At 38.6% G+C, this 21,497-nt stretch overlaps 1 protein-coding gene and 1 long non-coding RNA gene across 2 annotated transcripts; both read left to right on the top strand.

Annotated features, from left to right (window-relative positions):
* Positions 1–2,096: 2,096 nt before the first annotated feature.
* LOC140231538 (ATP synthase subunit d, mitochondrial-like) lies at positions 2,097–9,678 on the top strand. The gene is made up of 5 exons (XM_072311673.1): positions 2,097–2,288; positions 6,219–6,315; positions 7,383–7,454; positions 8,041–8,103; positions 9,001–9,678. Exons 1-5 carry the CDS (start codon positions 2,167–2,169, stop codon positions 9,130–9,132), a joined length of 486 nt encoding a protein of 161 aa, XP_072167774.1. The 5' UTR covers positions 2,097–2,166; the 3' UTR covers positions 9,133–9,678.
* A 4,542-nt stretch (positions 9,679–14,220) lies between these two features.
* Positions 14,221–21,487, top strand: LOC140231964 (uncharacterized). The gene is made up of 4 exons (XR_011901466.1): positions 14,221–14,366; positions 19,627–19,894; positions 20,215–20,438; positions 20,959–21,487. It is a non-coding gene; the product is annotated as an uncharacterized lncRNA (long non-coding RNA).
* Positions 21,488–21,497: the final 10 nt, after the last annotated feature.

Raw genomic sequence — 21,497 nt, 5'->3', positions numbered from 1 at the left:
GATGATGATGATAATGATGATGGTGATGATGGAGGTGAAGGATGATGATGATGGTGGAGGTGAAGGATGATGATGATGATAATGATGATGGTGATGATGGAGGTGAAGGATGATGATGATAATGATGATGGTGATGGAGGTGAAGGACGATGATGATGATGATGATGATGATGATGATGATGATGATGATGATGATGGTGATGATGCCATTTTACTAATAACGATATTTTCTGAATGATAGCTACGTTCCTTGTGACCGTCTGCTACATTATTCTGGAGAAAGTACACGTGATGAGTAGATTGATATAAGTGAATGAATGATATATTTATATTAATGGTATCTTTATTCAACAAATCATTGATCGCAGCCTGAGGCTAAATTACAAATGATTTTACAAAAGTGAGAATATACATACACAGTATTACATAAAAATACAAATGTAAAATTACAAAATCAAGATGACACGCAGGCTCACACAAAACAAGAACAATTCGAACAAGAAAGAAACTCTCAGACACTGCATACACAAGAAATAATGAAAATTTGAATTGACATGGACCATTGACCCTAAAGTTTCCAAAATAATCACTGCCAATCAGTACATGAATATTCATCAAATTCCATAAATTCCATATGGGACTAAAATGCATTCATTCTATTAGGATTTTACAATCAGATGTATTAATACTCACGATCATGACGATGGCATAGTGGGAATATATTGCATGTCATGCAGTGATGTAAAAATCAACAACAAAACATTGCGTCATGGACACAGCTTCTCAGCAGGCTATTAGAGTTAAACTTTATGATATCTTTTGGATTCATAATTCTTTAAGAATATCATAATTTCTAAACCGTTCCACTCTCTTTCTCCCTCTCTCTCCCCTCTCTTCCTTAATCCAGTTTTCTCTCTCTCCCCCCCCCCATCTCTCTTCCCCATCTCCCCCCCCCCCCCCATTTCTCTCTCATTCCCTCTCTTAATCCTTTTTAATACCTCTGGTGTTTCTATTTCGGTGTTGATTTTGTTTTCACTTTCAAACCCTCTTTTGTCCAACCCTATACAGCGTGCATTATTCTTTGAATTTACGAAAACAACTTGTACCACACGTATACATCTATTTTGTACTGAAATAAAAAAAACCCTAACAAACAAAAAATATACTAGATATATGCCTAAACTAATGGAAAATGAATCTGACTGGATTAGCCCAGTATCGGCAGTGCCTTTGTCGCACAGTTGCTTCTATACCTATGTAATAGTGCGGGTTCCAGATGAAAATAAATTCTTATGAATTTATGTCATAACCTTGTCATTAATCTGGATGATTAGGGCCTGCAGAAGAAAGGCATTTGAACAAGAACACATGATCATCATCCATTCTTGAATGTTACTATGTGAACAACATGATTATTAAAGTAAACAAGTGGGTTTTCTGCAAGCCCCAAGGTGTAACTGAATTCAAAATTTAAAATGCAGTGTTCCTTCACATACAGTATCAAAGGTTATGTGTTTTTTTTATCCCTATATTAATAAAAATGATACATTTTGAGCTGGTTTCATTGATAAATAGATACAGATTTCAGAAATAGGTATTCCCCATTAATTCATGCAGCTATTGGGCACAAATGGTCATAATTACTTTGATATACATGTAATAAATGTGTTTTGAGTGCATGATACTTGAGAATAACAATGAAATTATTGATTCAAAGCCGAGTGATTTGCACTGACATTGCAAATCAATGTCAGTGATTTGCACTGACATTGATTTGCACTGACTCGGTGCACAAGCACTGCCATCCTTCATCATGATGGCATTGACCCACTTTGGTGAAAAAGATATATCTGGATGATTCACAACAAAATTAATTCAGATACAGAAAGAACAAATAAAAGAAGGGATGTGATTTCTACTCAAACAAGAATACATATCAATGTCTGTACACAGTCCAAAACAGACAAGGAGTTCGGTGAAGGCGGATTGTTCGATGGTGACGACATTGAATCCACCAAAGAGAAAAAAAAAAAAAAAAAAAAAAAAAAATCTCTTTGGAATCCACCCTAATTTGTCGCCCTCTGCGGTGATTTCACAATCTGCATCGCCATCTTGCATGCCGGTGGGAAGAGAAAACGTCGAAATCGGGCAAGAAAAACCGGCAAAATGGCAGCTCGCAGAGTAGGAAAGTCCGTCGTTGACTGGGCAGCATTTGCCGAGAGAGTTCCTCCTAATCAAAAGGCACAGTTTAATGCGCTGAAAGGGAAATTTGACTCTCTAAATGCCAGGTAAGTTACAACTCATGCACTAGAAATATTAAGCAATTTATACGTAGTCCCACTCACCTAAAACAGTGTGGTATGTCCTTCCCTAGACCACGGATTCAGACACTTGCGCCTTTCACGGCTTAGCTGTTTGATTCTTGATGCAGAATGATTCTAACTGTAACAGTTAGATGTTGTGGTCGAATCATGGGCCATGGACGGCTTGCACTTGCGTTAATATGACCATGACATGAGTAAAATTTCGGAATTCTAGTTGGGTCACGTCATCGTGGTCATGCCTGGGCTGGGTACCAACTAGCCCGACCAGACACTGTTACGCTATGCGAAAACAGCGTCTGACACGCACGGCATGCAGCCTCGAAGTGAGGAACCTCAACACAACTACAAAACTTAGGAACATGTATACTTTTCTCCTTTAAACAGAATACTTTACTCACGTTAAATGCTACAGAAGAATAGTTCGCCACACTGGGTCCATGGAGACCACTTGCGATAAGTCCGTGGAACAAATAAATGACACTTTCTGGCGCAATTCCTGACCGCCGGGCTTCGTCGTTGCAGGATTCAAAATGGCGCCTTGACTTATGCGCATGCGTGACCGGATGTGCTCCAGAGCGAGCGCGTGTGCGTTGAAAGTGTCGAACAAACCTTGGCGTCTGCGACACAATAACCCAGTACAGGTATACCTTATACTAGTAACCGTGCGTACGCTGCTTGAAAGGGCATTCACATCACGTGACCACCCGATATCTGAGCTTGGCCTGGCGTGAAAGATTGTGTACGGTGTGGACATGCTGGATATGATGATCAATTTCGGTAAGTTTCATTACGTACATTTGAATATATATAGCATCAGATGTAGAGTAAATATTGAAGAGTATACTCGATGAGTTTGAGGTGACAAAAATGATCGTAAGTATCAAAAGTCAAAGCTATCGTGATACGATTACGTCGCCTCTCCTAGTGATTGGTGGTCGCGCGCGTACAGCCCTGTCGCGACGTACCATGTACAGCGACTGGGCTGTGTATAGTTAGGTACCAACCTAACTGCGACCAGCCCCAACACGCAGTGTTGGGGCTGCGCATTGTAGCAGACATGATCATGACAGGCGAAATGTAGCGCCTAAATATCAATATGAAATAGCAAAAATTCTGTAATATGAAGACTTACAGGTGAAGTTATAATGTTGAAGACTGACTGTAGCTGCGTTCAACTTTTGGTTCTGTCAATATTCCATTTCTGCTCGAATTGTAGAACTCTAACTATACACAGCCCAGTCGCTGTACATGGTACGTCGCGACAGGGCTGTACGAGCGCGACCACCAACCACTAGGAGAGCGACGTACCATGTACAGCGACTGGGCTGTGTATAGTTAGGCCTGGCGTGAAAGATTGTGTACCGTGTGGACATGCTGGATATGATGATCAATTTCGGTAAGTTTCATTGCGTACATTTGAATACTGATAGCATCAGATGTAAAGTAAATATTGAAGAGTATACTCGATGAGTTTGAGGTGACAAAAATGATGTTAACATTAAGTATCAAAATTCAAAGCTATCGTGATACGATTACGTCGCTCTCCTAGTGGTTGGTGGTCGCGCTCGTACAGCCCTGTCGCGACGTACCATGTACAGCGACTGGGCTGTGTATAGTTACTCGAATTGATGAGTTAAATACGACTCGGTCGAGAGGAACTTGGGAGAACGACATCTTATACAGTCAATGGATTTGAAATTTGTGCGCATGCGCTGGCCGTCAATTCATCTGTACAGCTGTAGCTTTATGGCAAGGCCGTATCATACTGTTGTGGCAAACCCTCTCGCTGTATATTGCGTTGCTTTCTAAATTCTGGGTGGGTGCGCACGCGCAGGCCTTGACAGAAGGCTAAAAGCATTGCGACTGCGCCAGTACATGAATATTTACGTGCGCAGTGTACTGCATACTGATTTCGAAAATGGTGAATGGGATGGGGAGCTAGGAAAAATCTGTGACAGACTGTGTATGTTTTTCAAGCTTACCGATATAGCACTCTATTGACTCAGGACGCTCCCACAGTATAACTGTGTACACGGAGCGTCCCGGGGTTAGGTACCAACCATACCTCCTCTAGGACGAAGGACAGTTTTTGATGCAAGTAAATTACAATCTAGGTGGTGGTGTGTGGTGAGGTAGGTGAAAATAAATGCCAGCTGAGCTGTAGGCCTGCAGCAAGGGTATAAACTTAAAATTTACCAGTATTCAGTCACCTACTGGAGCAGTATTCGGTCACTTATCAGCAAGTTCTAATATCACAACACACTCAAATCACTCATTTCACATAGGGTAAGGGCACCAGTATTCGGTCAGCTACCGGTATTTGGTCACTTATCACTTGTCGCCAGTAAGTTCAACTGTCACAACAGGAAACTCCCATAGCCCCCTCCAAAAATCCAGCCAAAATTTCAAATTTTACCGTCAAAAGTGCAGAATCGGCGCGACTTTCCAAAAGCGCACGCGGATTGAGCCCAGTTTTAAGAATATGGGTCACCGAAAAAGCGCTAAAAATCGAAAAATACGCCGTTCTCTCACGGGATTTTTTTGCTTATCGCAAGCTTGGAGTGTGATGGTATCCTCAAAAACGCAAAAGAAAAACAAAATTTCCGTATGTGCCGATACAGTGTCTCGATGTACAAGGGTTGAATGCAAGTGCCGATTCCCCAATATTCGGTCACCAACGGGCGCCGCAACGTCCCCGATGCAATTTTGCGCCAACAAGGTAGCGCGCGGCGCACTTTTCAGCTGCCTTGAACACGCATTGACTTTGAATGCCCATATCGCTGACCAAATACTGGTTGCGGTGACCGTATTCTGGGAAATTTTCAAGGTGATATATTTTGGGATTTTGTGAAATTCTGTGTGATATTTAACAAAATGAAAATTGAGATTAAAGAAATTTGATATATTTCACATACATTGCTGTAGATATGATGTATGTATGTATTATTTTAGTTTGAAAAATATTGCAAAAAAGCTTAAGTGACCGAATACTGGGGGTGTTACCCTAGATCTAGGGCACTGGCTTGGGTTCGAGTCCAGAGTCCAGCTAGGTAATGTTGTGAGTAAGTCGGGTCATCAGGCCATTTCTTGTGGGTGGTGTGGTAAATCTGTGACTGTACAGGCAAAAACACTTTATCCTGACTCTTTGGATCAGATAGCTGAGACCCTGCATAGGTTGGTTGGGACATTAACTGGAGGTCCTGAGTGATCGCGAAACGGAGTAGGTACTCACGGCTCATCCACGGCTAAAAAAAAATGAAAGAGAGACCTCTTCACTTTCTGCAAAGATCAAGGTGCAGATGCAAACTCAGCAAAGTGGTCTGCTCAACATTCCTAAAAATTTTTCTCTGACAGACATGGGGGAATGATCTTGACCCCTCACGAGTCAGGGTTTGCCCTGAGCAGCCATCAGCAAACTATCCATTCCTGGGTAGCTTTGTGGGTTAGCTGCTTAAAAGATTACCAGGTACACTGTTGTACTCTTCCAAGTACTAAATGTACATGTGCTACTGTATACGCCAAATATTTCACGAGGTTTTTATTTTCGCGAAATTCGCGAGTCGGGTGCTATTCGCGAAATTAAAGACACATGAAAATAATGACTCTGATCCCGATATAAATGTGATGCACTTATATACATTCTCCATTCAGTGCAGTACACCATGATCATGAATTTAAACACTCTCGAAATTGTCAGGAAGTCCCGATTCGCGAAAATTTAGACTCGCTAAATATATTGCTTATACAGTATCTAAGAGTTCACTGACTGTTACTACAATGTAGAGACACACACACACACACACATATACACACGTGATACCTACAGGTTGTTGACCTTCAACTGAGAAAAGGAAAGATGTCATTTTCCCCTAAATGTTTTCTCCAATCATGCAGACTATCCCAAACACCAGAGCAGGCTGCTCCAATTGACTGGAACACCTACCGCAAGACTGTCCCCGTTGCAGGGCTTGTAGACAAGTTTGAGAAGGAGGTAAGTCTGAACTCGCTTCTGTAATAAAAGTGGATATTTTTTGCATGTTTATTTTTTTCACACTCAACTGGGTCAGATAAATTTGGTTTGCTTTTAATTCCATGGAATCAGGGCATTATGTACTGTAAATATGGCATGCAAAAATATTTGTATGCTTTTATTTTTGCACTAGCATCTGGTTGTGTGAAATGCCCGAAAGTTTCTACACCGCAAACATTTTGCACTTTTACAGTTACATCCTTGTCCGTAAGTACAGTGCACTCCCGTTATAACGAACACGGTTATAGCGAAATGTTCGATATAACGAAGTCTTTTTCGAGCGCCACTGACAAAGAAAAACAAAAGGATTGTGCTCCGTTATACAAAAATGCGAATTGCTTTCGAAATACGTCGCGGAACAAGCATGTATAGCGTCTCTGCATGGGCGAACGCTTCACATCACTGTGTGTTCGCTCCGTGTGTCACACACAGTTTCAGAGGGGACTTGCGTTTAATGTTGTCATACAATAATCCCATCCCATTTCACATATCTTTCCAGTGTATGATGAGTATTCAGCAAACAGAATGCGTGGTTTCCTTGTGTCCGTTATTATCTTTGTTCGGTTATAGCGAAATTTCGTTATAACGAAAGAAAACTGCCGGTCCCGAGCATTTCGTTATAACGGGAGTGCACTGTAATATACTGCCAACACATTTAATTTCCCCTTCAGGATATCGAATGCAATGTTATCGGCCGAGTCTTTGGAATAGCTATTTAATGTAGAACACTCATAATTGAATTCAGAAGAAAATAATCCTGTCGCATACATGTTCAAAGGAAGATCTTGATGTGTGTGATACATCTGTAAGGAAGTATTTAACTAAACACAGATGTGTTTTGAATGGAGTTCATGTTTTTCATACTCATATGGAACTGACAATCCTGTGGCTTGAGCCTTGTTTCTCGCTGACTACGTTTATAAGTTTATTTATGTTGACTCAAATGTGATATGCTGATCTTGTTTTGTATTTTGCCACTAATGAATCTACTCCATACTCATCAGTGATATTCTTCGTATTAATTACAGTTCAAAGCTCTGAGTGTCCCCTACCCATCTGACACAGCATCAGACTACATCAACAAGCAGGAAAAGTCAATGGTAATTAGTCTGTGATTCATGTATTCTACACTGTAACCAACTGATGCAGGGGTTATTGCATCCAAGACAAATGTTCTCTGATTCACAAGCTCAAACACATTAAAGTATCAAACTTGATTCGATTGAGTGTTGGTGTTGCATTGCATTGCCGCTTCTTCACGTAAGTGTTGGAAAGTTGCTGGAATGAAATCAAAGTGCAGTGCATCACTAAACAGCCATTACATATCTTTGGGCTTCTTTATTGTTGACTTTGTGGGTTGGTAGAGCGAAAGTAAAAACATAAAAGTGGCCTCAGACCTTTTTGCTTGCCCCATTTGGGCATTTTTTTTTCTTGTTGTTTCAAAGCACTTGCCTGACTTTGATTTTCACTTGCCCTGGGCAATTGGGCAAGCACTTATGCAGCACCCTGCACTTAATTATTTTGGTACAGTATTATTTTTTACAAATATGTGCTGAACAAGCAAAGTTCACTGAAGTTGGTCCAGTATCAGGTATTAATTTGAGCAAAAATTCTTCTTTTTACAGTATTTTAGGGAGAATTGAAATGACATTGCTATATGGTTTTCATTTCCTGTCATTACTTCAGGACAGCACAGCTGCAGATTTTGTCAAGGCATCCAATACTCGCATCACACAATACCAACAAGAGGTGAGTTGTGAATGTTTACGTGTCCCGTAATATAAGGAGGGCATCAGATGTTAGTGACGCAATCTTTCACAAACCCCCTCCCCCACCCCATTGTTTTGTGTTGTGGGATCTACTAATGACATTCAGTGATACATGAAAATGTGCCACGTTTTAGCCCTTCAGTCAACAATGCACTAGTTGCAATGTATTAGTTGTCTAAAAAAATAAAGTCAATATCTTGCAAAAGTATTAGGTAACTCTAACTCTTTTGCTTTGCATACTTTCTTGTCAAGTCTGTTTGATGTGTGTGTGATGAAGAACCTCCTTGAGACTTTACACATTTGGGCTTAAACACTGCAAAATAGCTGATGATGAAAAAATATTCGTACCATTGATGAGTCAGAAAATGCTACATCATAACAGCATTGATTTGTGGTACCAATGCTCCCTGTCAGAACCCTGAAAGTACAATGCCACTCTTGTGTTCAGGCTGTCTGTAATGAACATAATAAAATTACACTAATCAAATTAAAAAAAAAAAATCAGTAAAACCTAATTTGTTGTATTGAACGTGCAAGCAAGGTGTTCATTTTCCTTGTCCCCAAATTTCAATTTGATTTCACTTTGGTCTTGAGGTTAAGTGAGAGGTCAACAGAAGAATAAGATCCAACCCGTCGTGATCTGTTTTTTGTTTGAGCTAGTTTAAAACAGTATATTCATTGCTTCTTGGTCACATTCAGAAACTTCTACAATTATGATGTAATCCTAGAGGATGTGTGTACATGTACTTTATCAAGAGTGTAGATGTGTACTCAGATGTTCTGCATTGTCTGTCTGTGTCTCTCGATTCTCTTGATGAAATGTTGTACCAGTAATCACCACCCTCCTGTCTGCCACCTTTGTCATCACTCTGTCTAGGTGGACAAACTGCAGAATATGACCCCGTTTGAGGACATGACAGTGGAGGAGTATGAGCAGATGTTCCCTACCACCAAGAAGATGAAGGAAAAGTACCCATGGTGGCCCCACTTCCCAATCTGGGAGTTATAACCTCAGCATCCTGCTGACTCCAGTGGCCAGAAAAAGAAAAATTCATAGAGTTTTGATTGATCCTTCCAAAGGACTTGACTGCATTAATGTGTTGGTCCATACCTGAGCTTTAGGAGAGTGAATTCTTATCAATTCACTGAAACAGACACATATCCATGTTACCGACATGTTTGGTCTGTGTCATATCCAGGCTTGTACCTTTGCTAGCTCCTGGTCTTAGCCTAATGATTGCAGCATCGGCTGCGATGTTTCACATTTGTAAATGTTCATGTGAAAATAGAAAGTTTTATGATATTTATATCACTTCTCAAAATGGAATTCAAATTGTATGGACAAATGACCGTCATTCAGACCATAAATTATTAATTTTCAGAGAAATCATACACTGCATGACAAGAGAAGGTACTCTTTGCTTTTCTCACATCCCAGGCGGGGACCAACTACTGTATTGTATAGCACTTTGGCGGAGATTATTTGTTGTGCAGAATGTCATTACAACATATTCTATTCATTGCGTGGAATAAAGTGATATAAATTAACAAGAAATGCGTGGATGTGTCTTAACAGGTAACTCTTTATTGCATTAATTTACATAAGACATGTGAATTAAATGTGAATCAAGAATGATAAGAGATTTTTTATGTTACTTTAGTGACCCGTAAGCAGTAGGGTGGGGCACCAGTTTCAATTATTCTATCAGCTTTTGGAGTTTATTATACTTTTCTTTCAATGCACATCACACTATCAGTGAGACTAAGAGAACAATCTTTAAGGACATTTTCAGCCTCATATTGGCAACTGGCCATGTCATTACCACAGAGCTAAGGCTTGATAGAACCAGCCTAATTTGTGACTCCTGAACCTCTCTCAAAACTTTTGCTTTGTCATTTTCTTTTTTTACAGTAAAATTCCAGACCATGTTCAAATTGACTGACAAATAGAGTGATATCAGATGTACAGAATGGCAGATACGGTGTAGTTCATTCAAAAAAAGAAGAAAAAAAATCAGATACATGTACCATGTGAATGGTAAACAGTTTTTGTTTCTTTTTAATGCGACCTCTCACGAAATGTGAGGACTTGGGGTATGATGTCAAAATAGGTCTATGTTTCATGCAAACGTGATGCCTAGAAGTCTAGACTTTTTGAAGGTCTCTTGTTGAAACGTCTACAATTTCATTGGTCTGGCTTTATTCATTGGAATATTATGAATGTAACGAATATAATGGATATTACAAATATTCTGTACTACATGTATTTTGTAGCTGACGAGCAAGCAACACAGAAAGTAATTATCTGTGGTAAAATGCATAGGTACATGGGAAAAGCTTGTGTGAGTGTTTTTGCAAGGAGGTATGTGTGTGTGTATTTGTATGTGTGCATTGGTATTTACATCATGAAATAGTGGAGTAATATCAATATGATAGATACATGAGAACACAACTGATCAATCACACACACAACATCAATTTTCTAATAAACAGTAACTTCCACTCAGAGATATGTTCATTTTTTTATTATTCTAAAACTGTCATGTAACATACAAAAGATATAAAATCTGATAGAGAATATGAATCTGATAAGAATCATTATTTTCTACAAAACAATATTACAATGTACATACAGTCTGTTCCTTGTTAACTGCTCACCTTTTAGAACAGTCAACCTTGCCTGAAATAACTGCGGCTTAAAGAAAATTTGACTTATGAGGGATTAGAACCAATAAAATATAAAGAGGACTTAAAAAGACCTTCGACTTATTGACAAATGATCAATGTACAATAGTAGTACACTGGATATCAGCAGCAAGTAAAACTATGCAGGGTTTAATTGGAGAAGTCTTTAATTAACATGGCAATCTCCAAAACATAGGGTTGCACCAGTGGTTAGTTGTCCTGTAAGCAAAAGTATTCTCTTTCTGAAAATTGTAGAAGTACTACTGTGAAGTGAATGAGAAAGAGAGGGGTTGGGAGATAGCAAGTGAATGACTATTTTTTGTAGAGTTTCAAGAAGAACTGTCTTTTTCACATCAAAGTCCTTCAAAGGACTGCAACCACTGGGTGCAACCAGAAAACCTCGTAACATTAAAACATAACACAGAAAGTTTCAGCTATGGCAAGATAAGCCTATTTCAATGACCAAGAAGTCATTTAGTCACATTTCACACAGGATTTGGTCCTCTTCTTGTAAGAGTTTGAAGGAAGCTCATAATCAGTCTGTTTACCTTACGTCTGTCCATTGCACTTTCTCCATTGACATTTCTGCATTGTCTACTCCACATCCTCTTAAGACACAGAATGCGCATATGATAAAAAAAAAATATTTCTTTCACATCTTCATGACGCTTAATCCCTTATAAAAAAAAACCATGGTTTTACAACCGTAACTATGGTATAACCATGGTTATGGACGGTTTTACAATGGATCGATGGTAGTCCATGATTTTTAATTCATATCCATGGTAAATGTGTGGCGAAAGTGTGGTAATACCATTGTTAAAATACCATAGTTATGATAACATGATAAAACTTTCATTTTACGACGGTTTTAAAACCATGGTGAAAAAATCATTGTTATACCACAGTTTTAAGAAATTAAAAAAACAAAGGTGAGAAAACCACGACAAAACCATCGTTCTACTTTGGTAAAAATAACATAATAATATAACAATGGTTGTAACCATGGTTTCACAATAGTATAAAAACAATGGTTAGGAAACCATGGTGTAACTCTCGTTCTACCAAGGTTGAAAACCATCGTTATTCAACCATGATTTCATTATGGTTTTATGATAGTGTAAAAAAGATAGTAATAAAACCATGATTGTAACCATGGTATTATGATAGCACAAAAACACTAGTTATAATACCATGGTTAAACTTTCGTTTTACAAAGGTAAAAAATGATGGGTATTAACCATGATATTAACCATGGTTTTATCATAGTTAAAAAATGATGGTTATATAACCATGGCTCTAACAGTGGTTTAATGAAAGTGTTTTAAAACCATGGTTAAAAAATTATCGTTATACCACAGTTTTAAGAAATTAAAAAAACAATGGCGAGAAAACCACAACAAGACTATCGTTCTACTTTGGTCAAAATAACATAATAATATAACAATGGTTGTAACCATGGTTTCACAATAGTATAAAAACAATGGTTAGGAAACCATGGTGTAACTCTCGTTCTACTAAGGTTGAAAACCATCGTTATTAAACCATGATTTCATCATGGTTTTATGATAGTGTAAAAAAGATAGTAATAAAACCATGATTGTAACCATGGTATTATGATAGCACAAAAACACTAGTTATAATACCATGGTTAAACTTTCGTTTTACAAAGGTAAAAAATGATGGGTATTAACCATGATATTAACCATGGTTTTATCATAGTTAAAAAATGATGGTTATATAACCATGGCTCTAACAGTGGTTTAATGAAAGTGTTTTAAAACCATGGTTAAAAAATTATCGTTATACCACAGTTTTAAGAAATTAAAAAAACAATGGCGAGAAAACCACAACAAGACTATCGTTCTACTTTGGTAAAAATAACATAATAATATAACAATGGTTGTAACCATGGTTTCACAATAGTATAAAAACAATGGTTAGGAAACTATGGTGTAACTCTCGTTCTACTAAGGTTGAAAACCATCGTTATAAAACCATGATTTCATTATGGTTTTATGATAGTGTAAAAACAATAGTTATAAAACCATGATTTTAACCGTGGTTTTATGATAGCACAAAAGCACTAGTTATAATACCATGGTTAAACTTCGTTTTACAAAGGTTGAAAACGATGGTTATTAACCATGATTATATTAACCATGGTTTTATCATAGTTAAAAAATGATGGTTAGGCTATATAACCATGACTTTAACAGTGGTTTAACAAAAGTATGAAAACAACGGTTTTAAACAATCGTTCAAATTCCATTTTAGCAAGGAAAACGATGGTCATAGCTACACCAGGATTTGAACCATGGTTTTATCATAGTGTGATGTGCAAAGGATGGTTATGAAACATTGATTGGTTCTACGAACCGTGGTTTCATGATAGTGAAGAGGCGGTTAAAAAGCCATATGATTTTCACCATGGTTGTATAATAGCTCATAAGAACAGTGGTTATAAAACCGTGGTTTAACTTTTGTTTACCCACGGTTGAAAAAGTGGTTATTTTTTAACAATCAATGGTTTCAACCGTGGTTTCATGCTGATCAGATATAGAGTGCGGAAAAACCATATTCTAGAATTTCTAACCATGGAACCTTGTATGATAGCATAAGAACAGTGGTTATTAAACCATGGTTAACTTTTTGTTTTACCAAAGTTTAAACCACGTGCACTAGCCATGATTATTGAATGATGTCGATCACAAAAATCAATATGAAAACTCATAATTTGATGGCCGCAATGCCAATGCAAGTCTTGACGGACATTCATCTAACGCAACCACCAGCACCCGTTTGGCTTCAACAGGATTATGTAAACAAACAGTAGTCTTACCATTGCAAACAAAAAGCTGCTTGACTTGCTTGATTTACAGCATTCTTAAAATGCAACATCTATTCACTACGGAATAAAGCACATAAAAAACCTTAAATGAGATTACATACTCGTAAAAAAATAAAAAAAAGGTAGTAACCCATTGCCGCCCGTTCGATCCCCGTAGCTTTGACATGTACACACAACAATAGAAAACTATATGAATGCAATCGGCGTGTAGTAATTGTGTACGATGAATGGGAGGGAGATCCGGGTTGTTGATATGAGGCTCGTTCGTACCAAAGATCACAACAAAAATATATTTCAAAATATATGGAGCATAAAAAATATTGACACATTAAAAAAAAAATTAATTCGCAGTAAGAAAAAGTTTAAAACATATATTTTTTAATTCAAAACCAAAAAATTAATGATTACAAGTTTTCTTGATAATAATGTAACGTAAGAGGTCATGTGCGTGTTGTTGTTGTCGCTGATTGAACCTTACGTGTATGTACTGCTGAACGGTTAGTCCGCGACTCGACCGCGCTCAAAAACCACACACACGGCTAGCTAGCTACGATGATTTGCTGTTCATCATTTCAAACGCTCTTTCGTGATGATCTCTGACCGGAGTCAAACATCTCGACGTACGAACCATCTGATATTTTCAGAAATGGCTAGCAAACGGCCCCTAAGAAAAAGAGGAACTGCTCCTTTGGGATTCTTCGAGGAAGGTTGGTCAACGTAACTTTTAATACATTATTAGTAGACCTAATCTTAGCTAAAATAATTACCACTGATACCAGCGAGATTTGCATTGAATTGTCCCGACCGACCCGGGGCCGGCAGCGGCCCTGCCCCTGCTGTGCAAATTTCGCATGATCGTATCAAGTGGGGATAACCAGTCCAGTAGACTGTTCTGTATCTGAAAGTGTGACTGAGTCAGTGAGTGTGAGAGTATGACATGAGAGCTCAAGAGTTTGGAATGAGTTCTAACTCAGCTACTGTATATGTACTGAACTGTTAGTGTTACTGTGTCACGTAAATTCTAGAAGTTATCTACGGTAACTAGATTCTATACACAACCCAGTCGCTGTAGACAGTGTAGATCTAGTATGGTTGGGGCACCACCTATCGGCAGGGCACCTTCCCATCGGCACCCTGCGTATCATGGCTGTTTGCGTATAGAACGAAAAGGTACGCACGGGATTGAGTGTCATGAGCTATAAAAACAATAAAAACGAAGAAACGAAAATCAAACTCAAACAAACCAAGCTAAAAATTACACATCTGCTCAGTAACGACGCATGGCTGTGAAATTCACGTGTATTAACGTGTTACCTATGGCCTGTGAAATTCACGTGTATTACCTATGCTGTGAAATTCACGTGTATACCTATGGAGGTTAGGGGGTGCCGATCGCAAGGTTCCCTTTTTAGCTGCGCGAAGAAAACGAAACGCACGCGCTAAAATTGCGCTATTTTAAAACGGAGATTCATAATCAACGAGACGGTCACGACATTCAAAACTGCAGTATTTATGGCATATTTGAGGTAAGAATTAGGCGGATTTGTGTTATATTTTTAGAATAAATAAGCTACAGATCTTTAGGGTGACGATGCGTGGTACCCCCAACCCTACTAGTAGCGACAGGCTATAATTTATTCGCACAGCGTACTCTAACAGCGTCTGGTCGGGCTAACAAGACGGTAGTCGGTAGTTCTAACAGTTAGGCGTAATCCCTAACAATGTTAGTAGGCATAGGCCTACCTCATATTGGGTGGTGATATCAGGTTCGGTGCAAGCTACATCAACAACACTATTTTCTGCTAACTCTGTTAGGACTTCTAGTGGTAACTGCTCCAGTGAATCAAGATAATCAGTAGAAGCTACGCTAAGACACAAGGGCTTACTCCTGCGAACTAGTACGCTCATGGGCGAAATACTGACGCCATTCCGCCATTGAAAGCAACAGACCGATAGATTGATTAGAGGGCGTACTGTATATTACGCGATCATGATATCAGTGCCGTATCACTGGGTCCTCGTATTTCTGTCTCCCTTTCATTTTTCCCCTTTTTAGGGGGCATACTTAACAGGAGGTAGGGAATCCCATTTGCATGCCTTAAATGAAGAGTTGTATAAACACAGTGGTATGTTGAAGAGAGTATCATTTTAGAAACTCCCATAAGTATTGAAAGTGGAAGGTGACATTTAGTACATTTTTATTGACCGTTAGATTTTAAATTGAATTCTTTTCGGGGCTCACCGTAAATTCCAGTACATTACTAGGCTACCTTTGCAGACCCATGCACTGCATGTGTGTCCATCATGTATATTTTGTGAATAAAGTTCATCAAAACTTACAAACATTTCTATATACATTCTTGCCACACACTCTATATGTTATTACATCAGCTCTTATACTTTTAGATTTGTGTTTATAGATAAAAAAAATACAGAAGACTGCAACAAAAAGGCTTAAGTGTGGCTGACACACAGAACTACTGAGTAGTTGAGTTTTGTGCATTATTCAAATTGTAGATAACTGTTGACTTCCAAATTTCTAAGCAGTGGCCTAAACAAGTCCCCTGAGGTTCATATTTAATGTTTTGCTGCATTTTGGGAGTTCTGTAAAAGGTATCCCCTACCATTAACAGGGGAAGATATGTACCGATGTATGTACTTAGAATCTTGTTTTGTCGTAAAGAAATATCATTCCTGTCTAACCGTGAAATGTATTTGAAAAAAATGTCATTTACTTTCCAATCGCAATCTGCAGGCCCACAAAGTTTGAGCTGAAGTAGGTAGACCAAACTATGTTTCGGGAGGGAGAGAGAAATGAGATAGGTGGCGTTTGTCAGCTCAAATACAAACTTGCTGAGGGACTACTGATAAAAAAGTAATCACGTCATTACTTCAATTTTTTTTTTTTACATATCGACAGAAAATATACTTTTTGTGATATTTTGAGGTCTGAAATGCAATTCTACCGCTGTGTGCTTCCTTTTAAAATGAAGAAAATGAAAGGAAGGTAGGGTTTGCTCCATAGGCTCACGTGTTTAAGAAGCTTGCGGTATTATTACTAAATTGGCTGCCATTGGGCTCCATGTTGGGCTCCCGCTCCATGGCGTACTACACCCGTTTGCGTGCGAAGTCGCGAGAGTACGCCCTCTTAGCTTCTATACTCTTTGATTGTGTCTCAGCACTAACTTAAGCACTGGCAGCCACTGGCACTGGCGATAAAACTGAAGTGAACTTGAAGTCCGTAGGTGCTGGTAGGATGACCTCAAAAATATGTCATAAATTTCTGGTTGCTAGTGCTGGGCAAACTTGTGAAAGATTCGTCTGTCCAAAGGAGGAGTCTTTTATTTTTTTTTTTTGACGTTACTTATGGCTCTCTACCTCCGGACTATGTCTATAGGAGGGGATCCGTAAAGCCAGATGCAGTCTCTGCTCTGTGGAACATATCCCCGTCGACGAGATACAGACCAATCTTTCGGTCAAGTGCTGGGCTTGGTGTTGAAATCAAAGAATGTCGTCTGCTGAACCTAGCTCCGCCATTTCGTAGTGTAAGAGTTAGGCCTGTAGCATGTACATTTTATGCTAATGCAATGGTCACCCACGCCACGAAACGTAGGCCCTACACGAGCATGTGGCTTCATAAATCTGAGCCTGGAAGCATAAAATTAAATATTAAGTTGTTTTTTGAAGAATGGTTGAAATTTGGGGCATTTTAGTCTGTCTTCCTCACTTTGTGTCTAAAAACTAAGCAGTCCTGCATCTTTTAATATTCGAGTGTAATCATGCGCCATCACTTTTCGTTGTGCGATTCTCACGGACCTTGCGATGCTGCGATTCCAACACCTATTGCTGGGGATCAATAACTTTGATAAGTATCGCTTAGTTAATCCGACCGTCGGTGTTGGAGCTCAATTTAAGTCAGTCATTTGGGAGCTAGCACTGATCTTGAAATCCCCCAATGGCAAAGGATGCTGTATTTTGTAATTTGTATGTTATACCAGTACAGTGAAACCCCGTTATAACGAGTTCGGTTATAACGAGGAACCGCTTATAACGAGGTGATCGCGTCGGTCCCGTTTTCCTTTGCGTGTAAACCTATGGCAGAACGAATCGGTTATAACGAGTTCGGTTATAACGAGATTCCGGTTATAACGAGGACAATTTCGGTGCATCATGATAAAGAAAAACATAAGCAATTTGATCGGATATAACGAGGTTCCATTTCTTGACTAAATTGCCGATTTCAAACACGCGACAAACGAAACCCTGAAAACCGAAATCACGCTATCCACGTCTTTTTCCGTTTTGCAGAGAACCGTTCCTTCCATGTTTTCTTCTAAATCACGCGACAAGACACAGGAATGTCTTCCGATGTTCCTACTAAATCATTAAACATAATCAATCGATTTTCTTTTCCGCGAGATACGCGTGCGTGATATTAGGGCAGACCACACCGCAACGAGAAATAAAAAAGATAACGCATTCAAAAACTTTTCATGTAGCGACACTTGTGGCCAAAAATGGACAACAATTGGAATGCGTGTGCAACTCATTATTATATCCTTTCCATTTTTAGTTCCGACTTCCAGTTCTTTTGCTGCTTAGCAAATATGAGTGTGGTTGATAAAGCCGAAATGATTAATGAAATCATCGCGATCCCGTCGGGTGACAGTAGCGTAAAAATAGTTGAATAACGCATGTTAACCTACTTAATCGGTGTTCAGAAAAAGAAACAAACGCATTTATTAATTTGAATAGATCTGGATTTGTTCATTATCATTTCACAAATGATAATTTAAATATGAGTGTGTATGATTAAAGCCGAAATAATTAATGAAATCATCGCGATCTCGCCGGGTGACAGTAGCGTAAAAATAGTTGAATAACGTATATTAACCTACTTAATCGGTGTTCGGAAAAAGAAACAAACGCATTTAACAGTTCAAGGATGTACAAAACGCGAAGAGATTTTCGAAAGAAAGTAAAGAACGCATTTTTAATCCCGTCGGACGCAACGATCATACATTGTATAAAATTACAGCCGAAATGATTCATGAAATTATCGAATTCCCGCTGGGCTCCAACAGCGTAAAATACCTCTCAAGTTAACGGTAAATAACGCATGTATGTTACTCTGAAATTATCGCGATCTCGCCAGGTGACAGTAGCGTAAAAAATAGTTGAATAAGCATGTTAACCTAGAAACAAACGTATTTATTAGTTTGAATAGATCTGGGTTGTTCATTATCACAATTTTAACACTGCATTTCACAATGAAGATTTTTCTTTCTTTCAGAATGGTCTATGAGGTACAGATTTGCGTAAAAAGGATCACAACGTAACCTTCCACATTCAATCCTGTCGCATATTTTTCAAGAACGGATGAACAAAACGCGAAGAAATTTTCGGAAGAAAATAAAGAACGCATTTTTAATCCCTTCGAGCGCAACGATCATAAGATTATATTGTACAAGATTACAGCCGAAATGATTCATAAAATCATCGCATTCCCGCTGGGCACCAACAGCGTAAAAATACCTCGCAAGTTATGGTAAACAACGCTTGTATTTTACTCTATTTGCGCTGGTGTTAGGAAAAATTAACAAACAAGAATTACAATAAAGAATTATCTCATTTCAACATCTACTTTTTCGTCTAATTCACAAATAATTTCCCTTTATTATCTCAATAATAATGATCCATAATTGTGTAATAACAACGCAAAGGATGGGTATATTCCGATGTCGTGCTTATGTTTTTCTTTGTTTTTGATGCGTACGGTTATAACGAGGTACCGGTTATAACGAGGTAATATCGCCAGTCCCACGGACCTCGTTATAACGGGGTTTCACTGTATATCATTCACCTAACGGATTGTTGTGTGATTTTTCTGGCAAACCTTATTTTTCTTCTCTCAATCATTAATAGGTGTATTATTGTTATGTCGTGTTTTTTTTTTTTCCTCATCAGAATCAAAGATTGACTGTGCAAGTGGCTGGTGTGAGAAGGTGTTTCCATAGAAGACTTGCAGTCCATAGAAGACTTGAGGTCCATCCATGACCATTGATCGTGCTGTCCACTAGCTTGCTCCTTTCATGGGTACAAGTACATGATACACATGCAGCGCTGATTTACATCAATATGTGTACATGGCATCCTCCTGGCTGAATTCTGGTGCAAAGAAGTGGATCATCTGATGTCATGTTTTTTCCCGTTTGACCATGTCATCAAGGAGAAGGTATTCCTTTTTCTTTGTTTCTTTATTTCAACCCAGTATGGTTCATTAGGAATTTGAGCATATCGCTGTAACATACCCAAATTCTTGTGCAACATCCTCAAAAACCAGCAGCATGCTATGCGACATTGTAGAATATTTGGGAGTCTTTTATTCCAGCAGTCATTTGGGAGCTAGCACAAGCACCAAACTTTAAATCATCCAATGCTGTATTTTGTATGTTACATCATTTTCCTGTGTGATTTTTCTGCCTAACCTTATTTCACTTCTCTCAATCATCACTATTATCGTTATGTTGTGTTATCTTTTTTTTTCCTCATCAGAATCAATGATTGATTGTGCCAGTGGCTGACACGAGAAGGTTTCTCCATAGAAGACTTGAAGTCCACCCATGACCATCGATCAGGCTGTCCCCTAGCTAGCTCCTCTCATGGGTACAAGTACATGCAGTGCTGATACGTGTATGGCATCCTCCTGGCTGAATTCTGGTGCAGAGAAGTCCATCTACTGATGTCATACTTTCTCCCGCTTTTCCATGTCATCAAGGGTAAGATACTCCTCTTTCTTTCTTTCTTTGTTTCTTTCTTTTTTTCAACCCATTATTAGTGTAGTTCATGAGGAATTTGAGCATTACACTGCAGCATACCCAAATTCTTGTGCAACATCCTCAAATACCAGCAGCATGCTATGCAGCATCCTAAAATATTGGCAACCTGCTTAAAATAGAATGTGATCAATTTTTTAAAAACATCAAATTACTCTAGGCAATTTGTGCACAATACATGATATGGAATGTTGAACGTAATGGCTTCACCTGTATGTGGCACTTAGGGGTTAAAATGATTGTAAAAGTACACTGTATTTTAAACAGTATCTCTCCAGCACATTAGAGTGATGAAATGATGGCTAGGTGTACCACATCAATCTAATCCCATTCTTATGTTTTTTTTGCAAGGTAACTATTCTGTGCAAGAATTTTGTGTGTTGAGTATTTGAAGTAGAGTTTAACACGTACTACATGTTATTATTATTTTAAAAAAATAATAGTGTAATGAATAAATTCTCAGTTCGTTGCAGGGGTGATCTTCCCCAAGAAAAATCTCACGGCTCACGGTTGCAAAAGAAGGACATCTCAAGGCTCCACAACGACAAAGGGCGCACTAACCAAGCTATATCAAGACCTAGTTCCTGCGAAGCCTCATCCAGAAGTTGCACCAAAGCTTACTGCTGGATAGTCTTGGACAGTAGAAGTACAAGGACAGTTTTCAAAGCATGTTAAGCGTGCATGTATGCTCTCATGTCAGGACTGTTGGTTGCTAGATAATTTTTTTTTTTTTTTTGATGCTGTTTTGTTCTGTTGTCCAGTGCTCCTGGTGTCATTTAAGTCCAAATTTGCATTATCTATACAATTCAAAGCTACTAATGATCATGTACATCAAACATGCACTAATATATGTACACTGTATTTAATTATCCAACTAATTCTTTGCAGGTGATATTCTTATAGTTTTAAATCATGTGACTGGCAATAAGCCATACCCACGTACAGTCAAGATGCTGCTCATGAAGCAATAAAAAGCTACTTTTCAATCGTAACAGCAAAGTG

This window comes from Diadema setosum, chromosome 8 (assembly GCF_964275005.1).
Source record: "Diadema setosum chromosome 8, eeDiaSeto1, whole genome shotgun sequence".
In the NCBI taxonomy this organism is placed as follows: Eukaryota; Metazoa; Echinodermata; class Echinoidea; order Diadematoida; family Diadematidae; genus Diadema; species Diadema setosum.
The sequence above is the reverse complement of the archived record's forward strand: the minus strand, read 5'-3'. Positions and strand labels throughout refer to the sequence as shown.

Coding starts and splice junctions, on each gene's coding strand:
- LOC140231538 (XM_072311673.1), top strand. CDS start 2,167: ATGGCAGCTCGCAGAGTAGGAAAGTCCGTCGTTGACTGGGCAGCATTT. Junction 2,289..6,218: donor TTTGACTCTCTAAATGCCAG/GTAAGTTACAAC, acceptor CCAATCATGCAG/ACTATCCCAAACACCAGAGC. Junction 8,104..9,000: donor TCACACAATACCAACAAGAG/GTGAGTTGTGAA, acceptor CACTCTGTCTAG/GTGGACAAACTGCAGAATAT.